Raw genomic sequence first — 23,200 nt, 5'->3', positions numbered from 1 at the left:
GAGAAAGCAAATGGCCACTGGTGAATCTGCAGTGTTTACAAGGAAGGAAATGAAGCTGGCCATGTGGCTAGTTGGTTAATACTTTGAAAATTGTGCAGCCTGCAGGAAATTGATCCATTATTCCATTGATTGCTGGTTGAGTCTACGGCAAGGGTCTGGTAATAGAGCTGCCATGGTGGTACTAAGGTTTAATAAGTGTTACTCCACTGCATAATATTAAATTGGTTGGATAATTTAGTTCTTCGTTCAAATACTCCCAACAGCCAAGGCCTTTTGGACGAAAATACCCGCCCCTCGAAAATTCTTTGGTGGTGGCGTATCACAACTGATCCCCTATTTGGGATTTAAATGAATATGTGATTCGAAGTGAAGACAATGCTTAACAAGCATTTCCTAATATGCTGGGGGTGGATGGGCTGAAGCATGGCCTCCTTTAATAATATAGGGGGCCATGGCTGAAGACTTAACTTCCTGTCTAGGGCAGTAGCGGATATAGAAAATACTCAGGGGAGAGGCGCAAAAGATATCTTGAGTCACCTTTACTTTTATCGTTATAAAAAATTATTAAGTCACAGGCAGAGTAAAAGAAAATTTAACTGAAGTGATTATACACATATAAAACACAATGTCATCTTATTATATAAAAGAGTCACAATTGTGATTCGGCAATACGGGTGGACCCAAAGGGGAAGGGGCGCGCGCCCCCCATCTGTATCCGCCACTGGCCTAGGGTGATCTGGTCAAGAAGACTGAATGGGAGAACGGCATTCGTTCTCCCATTCAGTCTTCTTGACCAGTTTTTGCGTTTCGATCACGATCGTAGAGACGAATTACGATGGAAACGAATACCCGATTTCGATCGTGCTCATTCGGTTTATTTCCGTTGCATGCACATGGGGTGAACGATGAAATACTTTGCAGTTTCGGCGGTGCTAGGAAATGCTTGAGCTGGTGTCAAATATTCGGAAGAGTGTGAATCAAAGGGTTCCACAATAAGGCCTCAAAAAATTGTTGAAAGGGTCATTTCGACAGTCCTCATGTGTTCACGGTTGTTCGATTATTCAAAAGGACACTTTTTATTCAAAATAGCGTTGTAAGCTTTTGAAGTTGTTCTCGACCAAACTTGCTTTTTATGCATTCAACTATAAGTCAGCAAGAAACCGTCTTTGAAATTAACCGCTCTGGCGTAAATATTCCTTGTTGTAAACGTTGGCTGGCGGAAATTCAAAGTAATATCTAAATTGTTGTATTTCCAGTCACTGTAAACTTTTGAATAGCACTAGACTAGATTAGCACCCCATTAACTTTTCCGTGAATAAAATACGGCAACGAAAATTTGAGAATAATTATTATTGAGCGCGTGATATAGGCTGGAATATGTTACTGCGAATATTCTCTTGCGAGATGATATTCGAGTACCATTTCATCAAGATACAATGTTACTATTTCCATCATGTAAAGTGCCAATCAATATTTTCCTGAGGTCTCTCCTGCCCTACAGGTAAACTCATCTCCTTGGCAACCTTTTGCCGCAAAGTTCGTTTCGGTTCACATCATTTATATTTTTCGGCCCTCCCGCGTAATGGGGTGGAAAGTTTTCCTCAGCCTGCATGCCATTCACTAAACTCTACGCAGGGCGTCGAAAATTAACGTAAACATGTTTGCTTTTTCCTCCTGTGATCTTGACTTGCCTAGATATTGTTTGAAGCGCGATTCTAGAACAATAATGAAGCCTAAAGTAGTACTTAAAGCGTTTTTACCTATTTCATGCGGATATGCGTCAGCTGCAGTTCCTTCAAAGTCTTGCGATACTATTGTGCGTCAGTCGAAGTAAAGTGGTTGATATTATGTGAAATATAATGCTAGTTCACGTTTGCAATCGATCAGAATGGCGAAATTCTCACCAGACAATTCGAATCATAAACTAAAGTTGCCTGCGTCGAGTATTTCCCACAGAATGGGTAAAAAAACAAGTGCCATCCCGGTTAAGTCTGAAGACCCTGAGAAGAAAGCCGTGGATGTGCCAATGAAAGAGTTTTTGGACTTTCTCCGCACTGCATATCAAGTTAATCAAGCTATTGAAGGTGCTCCGTTTTCATTGGCTCAAAATGTTGAGGTTAACTGGAAGCAGCTTACCAGCAGTAGTTTGTGCTCTCTCATGTGTAGCACGGAAGAGAATGCGAAGAGTGGTGGTATAGTTGAAGTGCGTACAGAAGGTGTCCAAGAAGTAGAAAAACTTATGAAAATTAAGTTAAATGAAATACTTCAGGAAGGTTTACTTGACTCTATGATTCCATACATACTCCCCAAGCATATGAATCAACCAGTTATAAAAAAGCCTGTACCTGTATCTAATCTGGAACCATTGAAGCCACACTTAGAAAAATCTTCCAGAATTGTCAATGGGCCTAACCAAATTGTATGCAGCAAAGATAAAGCTGCAATCAGGAGAAAGTCCAGCACCATTGCAGATGCTGCAAAAATTTCCAAGGGAGAGTAAGTTTATTAATGATGGTTGAGGCATACATGCATTCGGTCAATCTTTCTCACTAATTGAATTCATTTTCAGTACAGAAGTAGAAATTCATGTCTGTGATGAAGTCAGAAATGTTAAAAAGAAATTTAAATGCCCACAAAGGCTTTTAGTTTCAAAAATGGGATATTTTGCAGAAGTGACAACAGGTCTGTCTGTGACAGTGTTGAATTTAAGTTGTTACTATTCATCCCATTACCTCCTATGTGTTGGAATTGTTTTCATTATGTGCCTCTACTGGATCCCTTAGGTCAGAAGCTGGAAGACATGGATATTTCTGTTCACTGTGACCTTAATATATTTGATTGGCTTATGAGATGGGTCAAGAAAGACAGTCTGCCTGAAGATAACTGGCCGCATCTGGGTGTGTAATATGATTGAGTGTTAGTGGTGTAGCTTTAATATACAGTTGAGGACCTCAAATACGGAATCCTGAAAACCAGAAATCCAGAATGGCTCACGGCTTGCTTTGCTACATAAGCATCTACGTAGAGTTGTCATAGGTGACCACATGTACACCCTCACTATGGAATAATACGAGTGATGAAACAAGTCATCAGCTTCACTCTCCTTGATTATATGACTTAGAGAAATGGAGAATTCACCTGTCCTACTTAAAATCAAAGAGGAGTTATTAAAAATGGTAAATATCTTTGGGAAGGCCCTCAAAACCAGAAATCCAGAAAAACCAGTCATCCAGAAATCCTTTGGTCCCAAGCTTTCCGGATTTGAGTTCCTCACCTGTAGTTAATATTGACTAAGTACATATATGATGTCTTTAACAATGAAATGCATTCTACCACCAGGAATGGAGCATGTTGGTAAGTTTTTAGTCTGTGTACAAAAACCTTTCACATGGGTGAATCATTGCTCTTATATAACTCTTAAAGGGCCAACAACTGATAATCACATAACCTTGGTTTACCACCTTTTTAGCAATTGATAAATTAGTTCTTATGCCTTACATTGTATATTTTATGAGATGTTGCCATTGAATATGAATTGTGGAATTTATTAGGTCTCTCATGGAAATAACATATGTACTTGAAAGTAGGGTTCCATGTGAAAAAATGGGAAAAAAGACTCTACTGCATGGCAGAAAAAGATTTCCATGCAAATAAATAAAATTTTCAGTGAAAATCATGGCAATAATGATGAATAGTGATGAATTTTTTAAAGTGAAAAGTGGGAGCAAATAATGAAAAAAAGTGATTTATCTCAGGGCATCCGGATATGAGTTGAATACTTTAACCTCCAGGTTACTATACACTCTAATTAGAGGCTTATTTCTGAGGGAATATAATTCACCTGTAAATGTTTATTTGTGTTTTTCGTTTTAACTATTGTTTATAATCCCATATGGGGGTGATTTGTGAACAGCTCCCAATGTCCTACTACACTACAAAGTTTGATTGAAATCTGAAACCCGGTTTTTGGGCACTCTCCTTGTTAGCCTCTTCTGTTCTACTGCAGCCTGATATGTATTTTGGTTTTCTTAAATTGATTTTCGGGCTATGCTCAGCCATTGTTCTTTCCTATTTCAATAAAATTTGTTCTGATACCTCCTCGTCTTTGCTGTATCTGCTAATCTGCTATGAAATAAGCCAGGGGGGGCTAAGGAGGCTATTGGGTCGAAACACACACAATAGATAAAAATTGAAATTTTTGGAGATTTCCACTTTGTACCAAAGTATTAAGTTACATTTTCCGATACATTTATCTACTTTAGCAAATTGAAATACAAATTAGCTCTAAACGTAGGGCCTATTTTTCACGCTTTTGGTATGTTACAATCCAGTGGCAGATCCAGAGAGGAGTTAGGGGGAGCCTATAGCCGCCCCCTTGAGTATCCAATTTACAGAGTAGATAGAATGGTAATTTTTTTGGATCCCTAATACTGTTGGGAGGTTACCCACTAAGTAGCCTCGCTCCCACCTTCCTACCCTGATCCGCCGTTAAAATCAGCCTAATTGCAGCATAATTATTCTTTCGCTGTGACTCTTTACCGTTGTCACTTCCTCTATGATTTCACTGATAGCCTTCTCAAATAAGACTCTGAGAATTTAGGAGCACTACTTTGTCTCACTCCTTTCCTTATTCTAACTTCTTTGAATATGAGTTATGATTTAATTACAATAACTTGTTTTTTTATGAATTACTGTGGGTAATACTCTGGTCATTGTAAACACGCTGTCCAATTTCTTTCAGGATTTCAAGCATTGCATTCCATGTCACATTTTATAAAGCCTTCTCTTCGAACACTGTGAAAGTCACTTTATTCTCCATTTTCTTCTTTGCAAGCAGCCTTAGAGGCAATTTTTCTTGAACATTTTGCCCATACTTTAAATTAATTCATATTAGTCTTTGTCTAGAAAACTCTCTGCTTTCCTTTCTATTTGATTATGAATGATTGAATGATCCTTGTCAATATCTTCAGCACATGAGTCATATGGTTGTGGTTGTAAATTTTCACTATTCTCTGCTCTTTTCTTTTGGGAATAGGAATGATGAAAATCTTCTCCATGTTATATTTTTGTTTGTTATAGTTCCATGTTGTATTTTTTAGTGAGTGCATGTTGCAGATATCTTTGTGGAGCCGATTTAATGTCTTCTCCCCTGTATTTTAAACATGCTCTGCAGGATTATTATTCATTCAATTGGCATTATTCTCCCGTAAGTCCCGAACTGCTACTTCAAATTCAGATATTTGAATTCAAGCTCCCATTTCATCCCTCTGATATTAATAAGATGAAATGTGTTGCTGCGGCTCATTGGGATAATGTTACAGTGCCCCCTTACAGCAGGGGCTCAGCTAGGAAATAAGGCTGGGGGGGGTTTAGGTGCAACCAATACTGGGATGTGTGGGGGTATGGAATACCCACCAGAATAAGCGGTAGGGGCGAGATTGCGGAATTTTAAGATAAATTGTTCTAACTGGTTAGTTTTGCGGCTTTCTGAGGGAAATTTTTTTAATCCTTACAATATTATATTAGTAATATCATTCCAACTAAGTAAAATGGATTAAACTTAAGCATTTCTCTGAGCTCTGGGGGGGGGGGGGGGGGTTAACCCTCAAAACCCTCCCCCCTTGCTGTGCCACTGCCTTACAGTACTATTCGGTACCCACTTTGCAGTACTATTGCTTTTAGAGTAAACCTTGCCCGCGGTATAATGAGTGTTGCTGTATATACCCCATTGATCTCTTAATCTCTACCTTCTGGTTCTAGGAAGCATTCTTGTTGGTGGCCCTCAATCGCCAAGTCATGGCCTGTTCACAGGTTTTGGTATTGTTAAAATAGTCTTCCTTACCCAAGGGTTGACCAATGCCCTCTCAGAATGCCATTGCTCTTTGCCTATGACTGCTTCCTCTACGAGTAAGCTCGATTATGTGCAGCAAACCCACCATCCTCTATCCATGGATTGAGGATGTTGGGTCCAGTGAGCGCAATAAGTGGGTTTAAGCTTAGCCATGAGCAGACGATGGTATGCATCCTTGATGATGTCGAAAACCTTTCATATAGGTTGTTGACTTATAAGTTTTGAGTGTGTGGCTGAATGCAGAATTAACTTTTTAGTTAAATATATGTATTTAACTATATAATATATCATTGTAACATTTTTATGGTATATATATATTTATGTAACGCAATTTATATTTTGTGCAGGTAATACTTTTAGCAATTACACCTATGGTTAAAATTATGGTGATCTATTTTGCAGAGGCTTCAAATGTTGTCTCCATTCTGGTCTCTGCATCATTTTTACAAATGGATCCTTTGGAAAATGACTGTCTTAACTTTCTGTACAAGAATGCCAATGATATATTAAAAACATCATCTAATCTTTCGTGCCTCAATGACAATATTCTTTCCAAGTAAGTACTCAAAATATTTTCTTAAGAATGGGATTCTTCCCATCTTTTTTTTAGGCATTTTGGAGATTTACTGGTTTCTGTACACTGTTGCAGAATTGTTGTTTTTGGAAACACTGCATGTTATTTTGATCTGAAGGTGCTTATATTTCTTTTTCCGTTGGAATTCCGTTGGGCACCTGATTTAAAGAGTAAATTTAATAAATGTCTCTTGTTCGTATGTGATACAGGTTACGGCAAATCAAACAGTGCAGTTTTGAAAGTATTGAAAAAAGCAATTTAATTTACAGGCATGTTTTTTTTTCAATTTTCTTCAGTATATCATGCTGTTTTATCCATTAAATTTAAAAACGACGCCAGAAAGATAATGTCCACCAGCTGCTTCACATTGATGAAGGTGATTTCTGAAGCTTTTGGTCGTATTTTGACTGGTTTACTGTGGATTTCCTCTGTATTCAGTCTTTGAGTACTTTCAAAGTGTGAGGCAGATTTTTAGAAACCAACCTTTTGCTTCAGGCAGTCTCACAAGAAGAAATTGCAAATGCTCAAATCTATTGACTGCATGGACTGCCCCACCTCACTCCTCAGAGAATCAAGGCACATAGGGAAAATCTGCCACAGTTTCGTCATTGGAACTTGAGCAGTATGGTCTCTAGCACCATCCTGTTGGAACCATATGTTACCTTTATCTGTCTTCATTAGCTGTTACAATTTAGGCTCAAAAATATTTTCCATCATGCAAAGGATAACGTAGAGCATTTTCAGTTACAGTTGGTTCATTCTTTTAAAAAATAATAAAACCAAATTTTGAAATCACAATCCATAGGGATAGATGTTTGGGGAGTGAAGAATTTTATCATGAATTTCCTTCGGATTAAGAACTTTTCAAATTGCCTTCTTAAATGTGGCCAGATCTTTCTGATGCCATATTTAAAAGTTGATGCGTATAGCGACATGATGTACTGAAAAAATGAAATAAACCTCATTTCCATAAGTTACATCCTTTTTTTAAAGTAGGCATTCAAAACTGAACTGTTTGATTTGCCGTATCTTGTACTTATCTTGTACTAAATGATGCTGAGTAAGCTTATGTGAGAGCTAATTTTCTTTGACTTACATATTTAAAAACTATTTAGGTATGTTCTTAGAAACATATTATGATTTTTTTCTCTAAAATCAATTGACATCAGCCCTTTTTCTGTCTTAACACGTTCCCTGTGATATGACCCACCAGTGGGGCACACCCGACTTCCTCTTTGCGAAAGAGCAAATTCACTAATTTTATTTATATTTGGGCTGTTGCCATTTTGTGAAATGAGAAGTTGGTGACATAAAACTTGGTGCGTCAATGCCATACTTGGTAACTGGTAACCTATGTGGTGCAACCACAAGTTTAGTGTGACCCACTGGTGGGTCCGGCCAATCAGGAGGAAACTCGTTTCACTCATGGGTGAGTGGGACTCACCTGTGGGTCACAATCTTGCAAGACTAGGTGGTGCCTCCCTCAAAATGGCAGACTATCCGAAACTCGGCCTGCCACTTCTGATCAAAGAAAACCTATCTGTGCAATTTTGTGTGACACATGGACATTCCATGTGAAACATGACACCATCCCCTGATGTCACTTCAGAATGGAGTTTAACAATGAGAGTAGGAAAAATATTGGATTGGCACCACATGGTTCTAACACTGGCCTTAGTCCAATGCTCAGATTTGATTAAGCCCAGAAATTAGCCCGTCCCAAAAGTGAGCCTGTGCTACATTCTTGAGGCTACTTGAAGGGCTTCAAAATAAATGGTCCCTTGCATAGTTCATAGCTGGAATGGGCCAAAATGGTGGCTGCTCCATGTTCCTCAACTTCTCCTCTATCCACTCCCATTGGTGGAAGGCCCCTGAGTTCAGTGCCACCTTAAGGCAGTAGCTTACGAGTGAAGTATGACCCTATTGTGGGTCACACGTAAGCTCATCTGAACACAAGAAAGGAAATTCAGCTCCCCAGGGAACATATTTAACTGACTCTTCCTGAATAAGGGACTCTCTCTCTCCTTTTTCCTGAAGGCAAACTGATGTTAATTGAAGCCAGCTGGTTCAAAAATTTCCACTTGCTTGGGAAACCATAAATTGTATGTATAAGTATTTTGTTCATATTAGTCCTTCATTATTTTCAGGCTCACACGACTATTTTCAAATTCAGACATAGAAGCCCTGGCTGACAAGAAGGACAAAATTCAGTCACGGCTGTATTGCAAGCTAATATCAGCTCTGGTTGATGGCCAGCCTGATCCAAGGAAAGGGCATTTTTCAAAGCTTTCCTCTCTGTATAAATGCAATAAATGTGACAAATTGATAATGAAGGAGGTCCAGAATGATGTACCATGCATTCCGCAGAATATGAGAATGGATCGCATGGGAAAGGTGCATGCAACTCACTCGAGGTATGGAATAATGAGTACATATCACCATTTATTTATGAATTTTACAAAAACTATGTATTTTGGATTCACTGTGTGTATTAATGAAAATTGGAAGCTGGAAAACTGTTTTGAAATTCTATGCTTGATTTGACATTTTGCTGGCAAATGATATGTACAGACTGACTACTCTCGGTCTCTGCTTTGGGGGGAGGGGGAGGCTGAGGGCAAGACCCTTGTGGGCTTGTCAATTTTACGTAGCATAAAATGACTTTTCTAACTTTTGAAGAATTTTTATGCCTATTGGGTACACACACAGCACAACAAAATTCAATCAACGTTCATGAGGAACCTTCTGAATATTTAGAAAACGTTGAGGATTGGAGGACTAATATTTACTTAACATGTTTACTAAACAGATTAGAGTGGCTGTTTAGGAGTAGTTGCTTGAATAACCAAAATAAACTTTGCTAACTTTAAAATGAATACCAAGCCAACTTATGATTACAGAATAACACAACACAATATCCTCCACAAACTTTAAGAAAAGAGAAATCACTAAACGGATAAATTATTTCTGATTCAAAGAATCCTCATAGAAAATAAAGTTTATTTTATTATACTGCATATTAAAAACAGATTGCTGTCATAAGTGATGTCTCATTTTCTACCATAGTATCATACTTACTCAAATTTTTTCAATGGTCTTATTACAGAGGATATGTTAAATTGCCATTTTTGGAGTTGATTTAACAGTCTAGCAAAGTTCACTGAATATTAGAAAATGTTAAATATTCAAGGATTAACATGTTGAATGTTTTATGAATAGGTTAAGCTGAACATTTTGAACGTCCAATTAGTTAATTAAATATTCAAGATAACCTTCATGTTTAGTGTTGTCTGGATTGCTTTTATCGTAAATTGTTGTTATTGGTTATATCTGCCCTTGTTTAGTGAAAATTGACTCAATGTGAATTCATGATTGAATATTTCAACAAAAAGGAGAATGGAGGATAAGTGCAATGCTTGGAAAACGCTAAACTTATGTTAAATCTGTAAGCAGTTGACTTTATCCATTATATCTCAACCATTTTGGATATTCATGGGGAATGAATACCATTGCTCCTTTAGAAGTCCAAAGTGCAACCTTAAATATGTACATTAAAAAACTAGCCTGAATATGTTGAATTTTTATGAATATTGGAATAACTGTAAGGTTTGCAATAGTACCATTGGAAGTTAGGAGGAGTTAAAAGAGAAGGCCATCAATCTCCTTCAATTCAGAGCTTTATTCAGCGTCTAAACTAGGTTAAACTTTATTAAACGTCTACACTCAGTACTCATCGTCGGCACAACTGCCGACGCCCATTCATCCGCCTGCCCACGTGCTATCTCCATCCCCCGCCCCGCCTCCCAGGAGGCCGCTATCTGCATGGATCCCACGCTTGAGACAAGGTGGGGTGGGGTGCGTGACAGGAAGGGTGATGAGGCGAGAAGCAAACCGCTGACGCAGCGGCGTGTGGGCGGTGGGTGGCGAGAGGTGGAAAAAGGGGGAAGCTAGGACAGAAGTCACGTCCCATCTCCCCGATACTTACATAACATTATATGCTGTCTGGTTGAGTTGTTTAAAGTAAAAAAATTTCTTTTGAGGGATTAATTAGAACTTTAAATGTAAAGTTTTGTGCAATCTCTTTTAGGGATCCTCTGTGGGATTTGAATGAGTATGTTAGAAGTTTAAGATCTGCTCTTGGCTCCTGGCAGCTCGTCTACTGGCATCTTTGGGGAGAGTGTCATATTCTTCAGTGCTATCTGTGTCATTTACCATTTTCTCTGCTGAATATAAGTAATTGCTCACATCACACGGAGCCTGCGCTATTTGTCTCTGTGGGTGGCCGAGCTCCTCGAGGGGTATCTTACCCAGTGGGGCATTATCCATGCTGTGGTGCACGGACATTTCGTTTCGAACCTCTGTCCACCAAAATGGTAAGTATAAGTATCTATATCCTAAATCAAAGAATAAATATACCCAAGTTTAGACCTGTAAATATGAAAGATGATAAATTTGGTGCTCATTTGTTACTGTTATGAATGCTCTACCTTAGAAAAATTTCTATGAGAACAGAGGGGAGGAAGATGTGTGTAAAATTTTGCAATTCAGGTTTGTATAGATTAATTGATTAATGTCCATTTTTCTGGATTTCACTTTTCGCTGAGTTTTGGTTGATAATGGTTTTGCCAGTGATCCTACAGTGGTCTTCGACCTTGTGATACCAGTAGGATCACTTGCAAAACCATCAGCTAAAATTCTGTTGGCTGTGAAAACCAAAAAAATGGAGAATCAAATACATACATATGTATGTTGAAAATAAACATGAGGCTTTTTAGTGATGGTCAGCTACATGACATAATGATATGTATGGGGTGACTGGAACCGACAGCTGATGTAATTTGCTCCATTGGGAAGGGTAGAGACGATAAATTGATTTAGTTCCGGGCTCCCACTCTTACATGAAAACCGTAAACCCGTGAATAAGCCGTGAATTCCGTCTACCGTGAAAAAACCTGGAAATAGCCGTGAAATTCGTTGTAAAGCCTTAAAAACCCCTCAAAATTGATTGTCGACCTACGATTGACGGATAAAAAGAAAAATCGATTTGTCAATCATATTTCAAGGTCAGTCACTTGCAGACACTGTCCATGCATTTATCTGCACATGTATATTTGAAGCGCTAATATTGGTCCGAGTGCCATGACGACACACAGACATTAAGGCTGTGTTTGGAAGACCGTAAGCCAAAGTGATCGTTAACCCTGGCGAGAAATCAGACACCTCTTCACTTCCCTGTCACCCTCCATTTTCCCTCTCACAACCTTTAGCCGGCCCTAAATTTTGCTAACGATAGGCGACATCATAAGAGCACTTTCATTGCTGCGTTTGTATTCCCGGCGTTTATCGTGTTTGCTAAATGCTCTCTATGGTGCGGAAATGTGGACACTGAGGAAAGAAGACGAGAGAAGATTGGAAGCATTCGAGATGTGGGTATTGAGAAGAATGGAGAAGGAGAAGTGGATGGAGAGGAAAAGGAACGACGAAGTGCTGGATATGGTTGGCGAGGAGAGGCAGCTATTAGGTGAGGTACGGAGGAGACAGAATGCATGGATGGAAGGAGTACTTAGCGTGGAGGGGATGTTGAAAAAGGTGTTAAGAGGGTAGAATGTTTGGGAAATGAGGGAGGGGAAGGAAAAGAATATGAATTTTAGATACATAGATTGAAAGGGAGCAAGCCTTACAGAGAATTGAAGAAGGCAGCGCTCGAAGGAAATGGAGGCTCCCAAATCACTTCTTTAGTACTCCTTGGAAACCTACCTTAATCGGTAGAATACTATAATAATAATATATTTTTAGTTAACATGCGTCCAGTGATTGTTATGTGACCAATATTTCTTCCTAAAATGGCTCATCAACGGACCGTGAATTTGACGCAATTTAGACCGTGAAAACCTATAAAAAACCGTGTATTTTATAATTTAGTTAGAGTGGGAACACTGTAGTTGTTATTTGTTAGCTCTGATATTTGTACTCATATTTTTAGGTACCAAATTAAGCATCTAAGATGGCCGTTTTTAATATTATTGCTCTTTTCATGAATTGTTACTATATTGTAAAATAATGTCTTTGCCCTCCACCAGGGATGTAAACTTAGTGATCACCAGCCAGAATTGCTCTCTAAGACAGATGCTGAAATTTGGCATATATTTTTGAAGCATAGACATTTAATCACTCAAGAAGTTGCTGTGACTCCTAGTCAAGGAAAAATGTTAACTTACCATCCTAGGAAAGGTAAAAATATTCCATACCATATCCTAATTCTTTTTTGTAAATGCAGATGTTACTGGCTTAATAGTATGACTCTGGTGTTTGCTCCAAGTTTTAAGTGGTTATGCTTTAGTAATGAAATTTATATTGTATTTCCATTAGATTCAGCTACTAAATCAGATGTTAGTAATGAGAGTCCATTTACCTGTATGAAAAGCACAAGTGTCAGCCAACCTAATCCTTGGTGGTCAGGCCTGAATTTAGCTCCAAGGAGACCTCCTCATGGGCTTTTGATGTCCATATGGGAGCTGTATCGCCGTGCAGATCAGCAGCCTCAACAAGGTTTTTGTGCCTATAGCTAAAAGCTTGTTTTACATATTTAATCTTTCGCTAGAGTCATATTCTTAAATTTGTTATGTTTGACTTCCATAAATTTTCTCTCTGCAACATAAGGTGATACAATTTTCTTGTAATATGATCTTGTTCTGTGAGAAGACTTCATAAATTTTATTGCATTTGTGTATGTAGATGTTCTAGATTATTTCGGACATGTAGCGCGTAGTTGAATGCTATAAAGTTCATAATAATAAATGATAATTTCTGCTATTATTTATTCCCAGGTACTACTAATTTTGCTGATCTAGATTATCATCATAAGAAGTACCTGATGATGCTGTAGACCAGCAAAACTAGTGGTGCCAATAAAGATACAATTGTCGTATTACAAATGTTTTATAATGGATACCCATGTAGACATTTTTTCTATCCATTAAGTGTGATGACCTGTATGAAAAATAAAAGAACAACTGTATTGAGTCATGATTCATTTTTAGGGAGTCAGGATGGAAAGATTGTGTCTGTGACAGGCCTCACCCTTGGAGCTCATCGAACAGGGCCACAGAAGAAACAATTATCGATTGAGGAAGCTGAAAGGATGACTCCGCATAGTAGCAGTAGCACTGGGGATAGCATTAGTAGTTCTAGTAGTGATGGTGACGACAGCAGTGGTGATGAGACTGGGTGGGATGGTGCTGGTTGGACTGGGGAAGGCACTGAGGAGGAGGTCAGAGCTGGAGATTGGAGCTCACAGAAATGTAAAGAGCTCACCAGACAGCAACTGGGCTCAATCTGCGCTGGTCGTTGGATTAGCAGTGCTTTGGGAGCCACAAGGAAGAGTCATGCTTCAAATCCATCGGGCCCCTCCATGCCTTTTCAACCCAGGTAAGAATCACTCTCCATCCATCGGTATTAGTGGGTAGAATACCCAGTGACAGCTTTTTGTTATGGCACTTAAATGGCTTTCATATCCCATCTGTTGAAAAGGATTGTTACAGGCCAGGGAAAAGTTAGAGGATTTGAAATGGGTCATGGAGAAGTCAGGGAATCTTGTTCATGGCATCAGGGAAAAATTATGTGATAAAGCATGAACCAAAAGTATTGCAGCAATGTTGGCTGAGTGAGGGCTTGCATCTTTGACAGGGAAAGATGCTGTTAATTTGCCTTCAGTGGTACAGTAATTTCATTAAAAAACTGTATTTTACTTATTGTTTGAGGAAGATTAATCTTCTGATAGCATAGTATTGCAAAACATTTTTTATATTATATTATTAGATATGTAGTATGTTTTTTAATTCTAACAAATTCTGGAAGCCAAGTAACACACCTCAATAATCAACTTACAAGCTACTGTGAGTAAGTTGCACTTGAGGTCCTGGCAGAAAAAAGTGTCAAAGTGGGATAAGGCTAGCCAGGGTTGGTTAACGATAAGGCATGCTTACTGAGCCTTTCATTACAACTACTCGCTCCAAAATTGTTTGCAGGCTAGCTAGTACTACCCAGTTATTTATTTATTACAGAAAATCTCGATGGTCAAACAAACTTTCCACTCGAGCCAACCAGGATAACCAAAGGGAACTGGAGGAAAAGGCAATGAACTGGGCATCTGCTGTGCTTACTCGGCGCACAGTGGCTGTCAACTCTCTTCAGCAGAAACCACGACCCATGCCCTTGGGTGGCATTTATGTGCGTTTGGAACAAGAATGGAGGGAAGCTAATGGGCTGAATGCACACTCTAAGTCAGTGCACCATGGTAGTCGTCAACGGGCCAGGTTAGGAAGGTGATACACTTCTAGGCCGTGAATAAAGCCATTTTTGTTAACGCTTAGAAAGTTTATGACTTGTAAGGTCGCTTTCAGATGATCTGGCTTTTTGCTGTGGTATCTACAGTGCTGCAGCCTCTGAAGGTTTGCCATTATGCTGTTGGTATGTCATTTAGCACACTTTCAGCCCTGAGCAGTTGCTAGCATGGATTGTAGCCCTATACTGTAGAAGGTTGATAATCCTGAATGCTTAGGACCAGACGCATTACGAATTAATGATATTTCCTGTGAATAGATCAGTTACCTGGATGTAACAATACTGTAACACAGAAAATATTTTTTTTCTCAGAACGTATGTTGGTGTCAGTGGAAAATGATGCTGCTTTGTTGAGTAAAGAGTCAAGTAATGAGAAAAAGTGAAGAAGAGACGTAATTAGAAAAGATTCAAAGCATTTGAAGAAGTTCTTTATCCGTGAAACGTGAAGGTAGATAAGTAATGAAAGTAATGTTGATGAGACCACCTGTTAATGGAAGGAAAATGGCACAAGATTTTTACAATCTGACTAGAACATCAATATTTATCTTTCAACATGCACCTGTTGAAAATCCCATGTCATTTTCATGACTACTAACATAAAATTAACGGTCTTGTGAAGAACTCGAGTGTACGAGTATTATTCACGATTCGAACGCAGAAACATTTCAATCGAAGACATTCAACACCCGGGCCGGCCTTCCACGTCCAGAACTGGAGAAAACGTGGAAAAAATTCAAGCCCTTGGTCACAAATGTTTTTCATCGGACACAATATTGTGTACTAGGATAAAGGTGTACCATTGGTGAAGTTGCTGAGTAATCTGGTCTTTTGTGGAGTTCTGTGTAGCACTTTTTACTGAAGATTTGCAAATGAGACAAATTGCAGCAAAATTCAACTTTTTGACTACTGATCAAACTGTTTTTGGCAAGAAACCACATGACACCTCTTCCTCACCCACCCTACTCAACATATCTCGCCCCTTGTGTTCTCTTTGTGTTCCCCCACATGAAAATATTGATGAAAGGGTAATGTTTTGATGATATTCTGAAGGTGAAAATGGAACCAAAGGTGGCGTTGAAAGATATCTGAAAAGATGAGTGCTAACGATGTTTCGTGCAGTGGGAAAAATGTTTGAACCAATGCATCATAGTTAATGGAGAGTACTTCGAAGGTGACTAGCGTTTGTGACGCAAAAAATGAATTTTAATGAATCTGAATTTTTTATAAATTTCGTCGGTCCCCCCTGGTACCACACATTTTTCATAAAACTGCAGATCTCCTCAGATAGAGTTTTAAGTAACTTTGGGTATGTGGCGTGCATATTGTATGCTTCAATCTAGTTTCATATTCCCCTCCTTATTAAGTCCGGAAACTTTGAGGAATAGATATCTTGCATTGATGCCGTGAATTCTTTTGCATGAAATCATCGCATCTGGGTAGTCGAAGTTAGGTAATGAAATATTTTTCCGAAGAAAACAGCTTATTAGTTGATTACAAGTCAACTACTAGTAGCTCTCAACTACTACTTGTAACTCTCAATTACTTGTAGCTCTTCGTGGGATTAGGGTGGAGACGGCCAGGCACTTAGCCATATTTTCAGCGATGCAACGTAAAAGAATAGAAATTTTGAAAAACTCAGGAAAACCTGCCGGTGTTTAGATCATTCCGTTATTTAGGTTTCAGGATTATTGATCTTTTACTGTGTATATTTTTCATTGTAGACAGCATAGTGCAGTGCCGGTTAAAAATAGGTGGTGTGATGACTCTGGTAGTCATCCGCTGTGTAGAGCCATGGTGTAACAGTTAAACAACTTGCATTTAAGGCACCCAAAAAGGCTCATGCTTATTTTTAATCTGATGTGAATGATACACAGTGAAAAGTTGTTATGTCTTAATGCGACCTAATAATTAGCAAAAAAATATTTTAATGAATATCTCTTCAAGTCGTTGCTTCAATTTGGAGATGGAAGATTAAAAGCTTTTTAATGATACTGTTTTGATTTCACAGTTTATTGTTATCTGTTGTTGTTCACTTTGTCTGTAGAGGGGAAGCGTATAGTTAATGAGTTTATTTTCTGAGTTCTCTCAGAAATTGGAAATAAAGGAATAAAACTTTGTAAGGTTCACAATTATATTAATATGGGCACGACCAGGGTTTCGTAACATAGTTACATCTTCAGGTGAGCTCTTCCTGAGGGTTTTTTTCCTTTATTTCCAATATGGTGAGGTTTCACAAAGTAGAGCCTGAAGTTATCAGTTATATTTTGGAAGCCAGTACAGCCTAGCAGGCAAAATTGTATTTCAATCTCTCAGAAATGATTGGTATTTTTTAGACCTCTTTATTTTATCATCAAAAATGATCTCTCTTGGTAACAAAATCTGAAACTGTAAAAAACCTCATTTTAATGCATTTAAAAGATGTTTTGGAATTATTATTTAGTTTGTAGTAGCGATCTGATTGATGACAATTATTAAAAAATCTGTAAATTGGCTGAGAGTCTTTTCGGAAACTATGCAGTTTTCTATCAACTACATACATACATAAGAAGTTAGATAGCTTAATGGCCAACCAGGATAAATAATTCTAGAGTATTGTGTCCTGAATGAAGTGTTGCTGTATCTGTTAGTAATCTTAAAATTTGCTTCTTAGTTTTGACTTTACCTCATGAATTCAAATTATTGTTGGCATTAATATAAATAAATACTGAAATAACTCTTTAAAAAATGTTGCTTTAAATTAAAATTGAAAGTTACTAAGTATGGCTATCAGTGATGTAGGTAAAACTTCAGAATGTTTTGTATGTATCTGAATTCAGTCTGCAGATGAATTTCTCAGAAGTTTTTCCATCTCCACCTTTATTTAAATTGTTCATGAAATTTTCTTTATTCACCCTTAATTTTATGATTATTTTGAAATAAACTCATTATTTTTAATGCTGAATTTCTAAATGTATCGCATTCACTCCTGAATCATTATTATTATTAAGATTTTTTAAATTATGTCTCTAATTGGCTTAGGCCACCAAGCATAAACAATTTATTAAGTCATTGTGTGTAACCAGTGACTTATAATCCCATCAATGAGGACTAATATAAACTTGGAGTGAAATTTTCCATGAAAAAATCATTTGGTTTAGGTAGCTGGGATTCTATCCTTGATTTTCCTATTGTCAATCTACCATGCCACTAGTTTTCCCCACCACTCCTCCAAGCCATATTCCTCCAAGGAAAATTTTAGACTTGGTTTACCAACAAGGTAAACTTTGTCTTGCCTTGTTTGGTAAAGCCAGGTGGTATACCTAATTACATACTGGACTGGCAATTGTAAGATCCAGGTTCGAATCGCTGGTAAGCCAGTTTTTTTCATGGTGAATTTCAGCTTTAGTGTGTAATTAATTGAATTATGAAACCATTGTTTAGTTTAGAAAAATTCAATTTTCACTATCCTCTGATGCTTGCTCTGAAACAGTAATTCCTTGGCATACGAATGAGATGCGTTCCCAGTCCTCGTACCTAAGAACTGTTGCGTTGATAAACCTAAGCAAGGCATTGAAAAGTGTAATTATCCTGCAGCATGCAACCCTGCATTACACTTTTGTATTAACTCATGAATTATGGGCAAATGAAACTTATGGGACTGTATTAAGTCATGAGGGAGGACAAATGTGTGACTTACTGGTGACCCACAATTAAGAGAACATGTTAATGCGAAGTCTTACCTATAAGATCATGCTCCCCTTTCCACCATATACCAACTTTTAGCAATTAATATCTGTTTATAAGGATAAAACTTGTATGAGTCCAGATTGTCATAGAAAATTGAAAAGGGCCCAAACAGGATTGAGGGCTTGGGGTGAAATAGGCCCTCATTCGACTAAAGCTGTCATCCCAGAGAGTAACAGGCGGTTTTCATAACTCAAGTATATTTTTTTACAAATGAACTATGTTTAATTGGATTTGGTAGATACGTAATAAAATCAGCAATCTCTGAATTCTTTCAGATGATAGTTAATTGCTGTCTGTAGATAAAGTTTTGGGTATCTTTCAATAGTACATAAAATACTTAGTATCTGCGCTGAGGACTTTAATCTACCTACCCAAGTTTTGACTGTTGTAGTCTACAGCCTTCCCTTTTCTCTGTAAATCCTGTCCATGACCTTCACAAAGAGTTTTTACTAGCCAGTATTCTGTGCACACCAAACCAGCCCTCTCCTTCCTGCATCCTTCCTATACTCCCCCACTTACAATTCAACTTTCTGTACATTGGAGCTTGTCATTTGTTGTTTTTTTTCCTTGAAAATGTGTTTGAAGCAGGTAAAACTTGGGTCATTTTAACATATTAAATTTTATTATGTGGTGTGTCCAAATTATTTTTATCTAATTATACAAAATGTATAAATTCCATACATCTAAATATGGTGAATCTGTTCATGTTTTGATCTTATGATAAAACCCAGCTACTTACCCAGACAATGGATTTGCTGTTCATTGCCACCCAGCTGGTAGTGGACTTAGAGGTTACTCATTAGATGACCCTTCATCATCCACCAGTATCATTCTCTAATGTATTCATAATTCAGTTGTATTCTACAGGTCTTGAAATCCTTTCATCATGTAATATAATGTCTCTATCCCTAATGAATTGACTTCAAATGGCCTAAATATTTGTAAAAAGAAGAAAAAATATATGTACATATTAAGTCCCCTAGTTTGGAGTACAGTAACTGGAAGCAAAATTAAAAGTAGCTTAGAAGTCATAGTTCTAGCATAAATATTGGGAGAAACTCATTCTCATGTTTAGAAATTGGGAACATTAAAAAAAAAAAAAAAGGTGACTTTTTTCATGAAAAAGGAGCACTCATAGATAAAAATCTTCAGAAAGTTAATAATTGTCAGTACACATAATATAATTGTTCACTTCATTTCCAAGGGGGATAGGTCTTACTTAGTCCTTCATACCAGGTGGATAAACCTAGCTGTATTTATCACTTTCTTCTTTACTGACTCAAGCTGACTGAGAGGTGTCGAGGGGTAATTTGCTTAGGGCCTCGACTGTGGCCATTATCATAAAATAATTCCTAGGGCTTGTGTGAAGAGCTTGTGATCCAAGGAAATGAAGAAAGCCATAGGAAAAGAACAAAATTAACTTTATTTTTTAACATAGGAATAGCCATTATAATAAATAAGTCTACTTACAATTAGTATGTAATCATTTATGACAAATGATGTATAACAAAATTTACATTCAACTCTTTATGAAACACATGTTTGTACTACAATCACATCAAAAGTCCAAGCAAAAAGATTATAAAAAAAATTGTTGGCCGACACAATCTTTGAATCAACGAAGATGATGGAATGTCTTTCTTTGAGCATTTGCATTGTTAAGGGCTTCTAGGCACTCAAATTTTAGGCACTTTGCCTAAATATGCACATGTTTGAAATGGTCATAGTATCACTGAAGGATATGGCATTGATACCTTTGATTTTGGCTGTGAATGCAGTGCGGTGATGCCTGTTACTCATACAGGGGTTGTATTAAAAAAGGTTTACTTCGATAGAAAAAAATAATTGTGCAACTGAATCCTTGTTTTAACACCCAACATTATGTGTAATATTTCTAATCCTGCCACATGAACGGCGGTGAAATATACAAGAATTGCCATGAGAAAAAATTCCCCTAGACCAGTAATCAAACCACGGACTTTTGGCTTTTTGGGCCACTGCGCAGACTACTACGCTATCCAGGTTCTTTAATTCTGGTTGTTTCTTGGAAGTCCTTTCTCCCTCGCGTTGCCATCCTTGATGGACCGCGAGGGCCGAACACCTAGCACCACGAGCCTCGGTATAATTGCCATGGGAATTAAAGAACCTGCAACCAGAAAGTGGTCTACGCAGTGGCCCGGAAAGCCAAAGGTCCATGGTTCGATTCCCGGTCCAGGGGAATTTTTTCTCATGGCAATTCTTGTATAACCCAACATTATGTTTGCATGTACGTTTACTAACATTTCTTCAGATACTAAGGTTACATTTGCATCTTAGCTAACTGAAAATCTCTAAGGCAAGTCATTTACACATCGAATTTTCAGCTTTCAACTTCAATTACAAATAAACAGTACAAAATGAATAAACATACCATGCAGAAATGCTTTGTGAAATATCCTGTGCGGGACTAGATTGAACTGGTGGCTACTGTACTTTCCTGAGTAAAGGTTAGATGCAAGCGTAATTATGGAATTTTTTGCAACAGAGATGAACATATGTTATCTATTCCAGTGCCTAGCAGTTATCAGTGGAGCATTATTGAGTGTATATTGAATGCATCATACAGTAAGAAGCTGATTATTTAGATTTTATTATTAATTCCTGTACATTGAATATATTGTTTTAGTTTTCTGTTTAGCAAACCCACATCATGGATTTTTGTTCATGTTATTATACAGTTTGTAGTGTTAAGCAACATTAATGAACTATCCATTTGCATGAAAGAAACACTGAATGCTACATTTAGGAAATCTGAGAAACTTCTGAGTTTAGGAACTGGAAGATGGGTGAATTACTAAGCCCACTCGAAAGAGGGATATTGGAAGAATTAATTCTTAATAGGTACTGCATGAATATGCAATTTTTAAGGTGATCCTATGAATTTATGGACAAGTATTTTACAGAGAAATTTTCCATTTAAAATATCTAAAATGAACTATTTCTTCAATGTGTCCTTTAATCCTTTTTAGCGAAACAATGAGTATTATATTTTTGTTTTAACTATTTTTGAACGATCAAATCACTGAAAGGCTGATTTGTGATTCGGAAATCCACTAATTGTGGTTACTTATGTAATGATTGCAGTACAGATGCAGGCATGAAGGAAGTAGGTACTTGATAAGTTAAAATTTGAGTAAGTCCAAATTATTCATTACATTTTATGAGACAAGACATTCAGGTAGTCCTCAGTTGTCACGTCGCAGTTTTAGTTCTTTGAAAACACATTATAATTCGTAGCCTTAGTGCTTTCTCAGAAGTGAGGTGTTTTGATAACTCCCTAATATCCTGATTTTATTCACTGTTACCCTTTGGATGATGACACCATGAATGTCAAAGTATTTTTCTTCACTTTTTAAAAATGCTCAATAAACATAGCAGAAAAGATAGTTTTTGGCGTAACTTTGTGAAAGGGATTCATTATGAAGAATAAAAAGCTTCATTGACTGGCATGGTAATGACTCTACTGACTGGTAATGGCAATGCTGCCCTGGGCCCTGCATTTATGGGGGCCCAATTCAGCAGGGGCGCAGGTAGGAATTAAGGCTTGGGGGTTTGAGTGCAACTAATACCGAAATGTGTGGGGGTATAGAATACCCACCAGGATAAGCAGATAGGTGTGAGATTAATAAATTGCTGAGTTTTAAAGATAAATGGTTCAAAATGGTGAGTTTTACGGCTTTTTGAGGGATGTTTTATTCATCCTTAGACTATTCTATTAGTAATATCAATCCAATTAAGTGAAATGGATTAATCGTGCTCTGGGGGGGGGGGGGGGTTATCCCCCAAAAGCCCCCCTCTCGCTGCGCCACTGCAGTTCAGTGGTACCTGTTGCTCTGCTGTAGGGACAGCTCTGGACTAAATTTCTAATTGATGGAAGTGGGTTACATAAAAGCAGAGCTAGCATTAAGTGGAAATTATTCTTGGTTTGTAATTTATGTAATTGTGAAAGAGGTAAAATTAGTACATATCTGAAATTGGTGAAATTTGTGGAAGAATTAGATTTATGCATGAAAATAGTGACTGAGATTAAATGCAAAAAGAAATGATCACACATCATATTTATTTCAGAACCTGGAAAAGTAGCCAATTGCACTCAAGATAGGTCTCTCAACTCAAACGTAAAACCTTTTGGTTGAGATCACTCCTGAATAATGAAAACCAAGAAGAATTCATTGGAATGTCAAAATTTGGCCCCGAAAAATTCTCACCTGCCGACATCAGGCAAAAACCCTGAGAACAAGCAAGAAAACACAATTGCCTATGCTTCTGATATCAGTAAATATGTACATAAATTTAAATTGTAAGCAATAGTATGATATAATTTTTGTTTTAAGAATAAATTTAATTGATTCCAAGGTCAACTCCTCATGTTTGATATTTCATCTTTTTGACTATCAGGCATCAATTTGGGAGGACGAATATTCTTTTTTCACCATCACTTTAATTCTCGCCATTTCCACCATTCACAATGCGAAATTATTTATCCTATTGCGTAAAAAAAGTTTTTAGTGGTGATTTAAGAAAGTGAAGTATGGGATGCTTCGTTTTCCCCTATTTTTCCTGCAGCAAAGTTTAATTCATCAGAAAAGATTCTTTCCCATGTACAGTATCTATATGGTGACCATAAATAGTGTCATCTTTCATGTTTCCCCAAAGGAGTCCTTACC

The 23,200-nt window shown here is 37.6% G+C and overlaps 1 protein-coding gene across 3 annotated transcripts; it reads left to right on the top strand.

The window, feature by feature from the left end:
• Positions 1–1,502: 1,502 nt before the first annotated feature.
• LOC124156229 (SANT and BTB domain regulator of class switch recombination) lies at positions 1,503–22,894 on the top strand. Of its 3 annotated transcripts, none has more exons than XM_046530634.1 (11): positions 1,503–2,496; positions 2,570–2,682; positions 2,784–2,897; positions 6,254–6,407; positions 8,573–8,839; positions 10,513–10,798; positions 12,506–12,656; positions 12,795–12,974; positions 13,466–13,853; positions 14,489–14,740; positions 22,602–22,894. In XM_046530634.1, exons 1-11 carry the CDS (start codon positions 1,889–1,891, stop codon positions 22,633–22,635), a joined length of 2,547 nt encoding a protein of 848 aa, XP_046386590.1. In that variant the 5' UTR covers positions 1,503–1,888; the 3' UTR covers positions 22,636–22,894. The 3 variants fall into 3 exon arrangements, with proteins under 3 accessions (XP_046386590.1, XP_046386589.1, XP_046386591.1); XM_046530633.1 differs by having other exon boundaries at positions 14,489–14,749; XM_046530635.1 differs by having other exon boundaries at positions 2,323–2,496; positions 2,575–2,682; positions 14,489–14,749.
• Positions 22,895–23,200: the final 306 nt, after the last annotated feature.

This window comes from Ischnura elegans, chromosome 3 (genome assembly GCF_921293095.1).
Source record: "Ischnura elegans chromosome 3, ioIscEleg1.1, whole genome shotgun sequence".
Classification (NCBI taxonomy): Eukaryota; Metazoa; Arthropoda; class Insecta; order Odonata; family Coenagrionidae; genus Ischnura; species Ischnura elegans.
Note: the sequence above shows the minus strand (reverse complement) of the source record. Positions and strands in the feature narration are given on the sequence as shown.

Coding starts and splice junctions, on each gene's coding strand:
- LOC124156229 (XM_046530633.1), top strand. CDS start 1,889: ATGGCGAAATTCTCACCAGACAATTCGAATCATAAACTAAAGTTGCCT. Junction 2,898..6,253: donor AGATAACTGGCCGCATCTGG/GTGTGTAATATG, acceptor TCTATTTTGCAG/AGGCTTCAAATGTTGTCTCC. Junction 6,408..8,572: donor AATGACAATATTCTTTCCAA/GTAAGTACTCAA, acceptor CATTATTTTCAG/GCTCACACGACTATTTTCAA.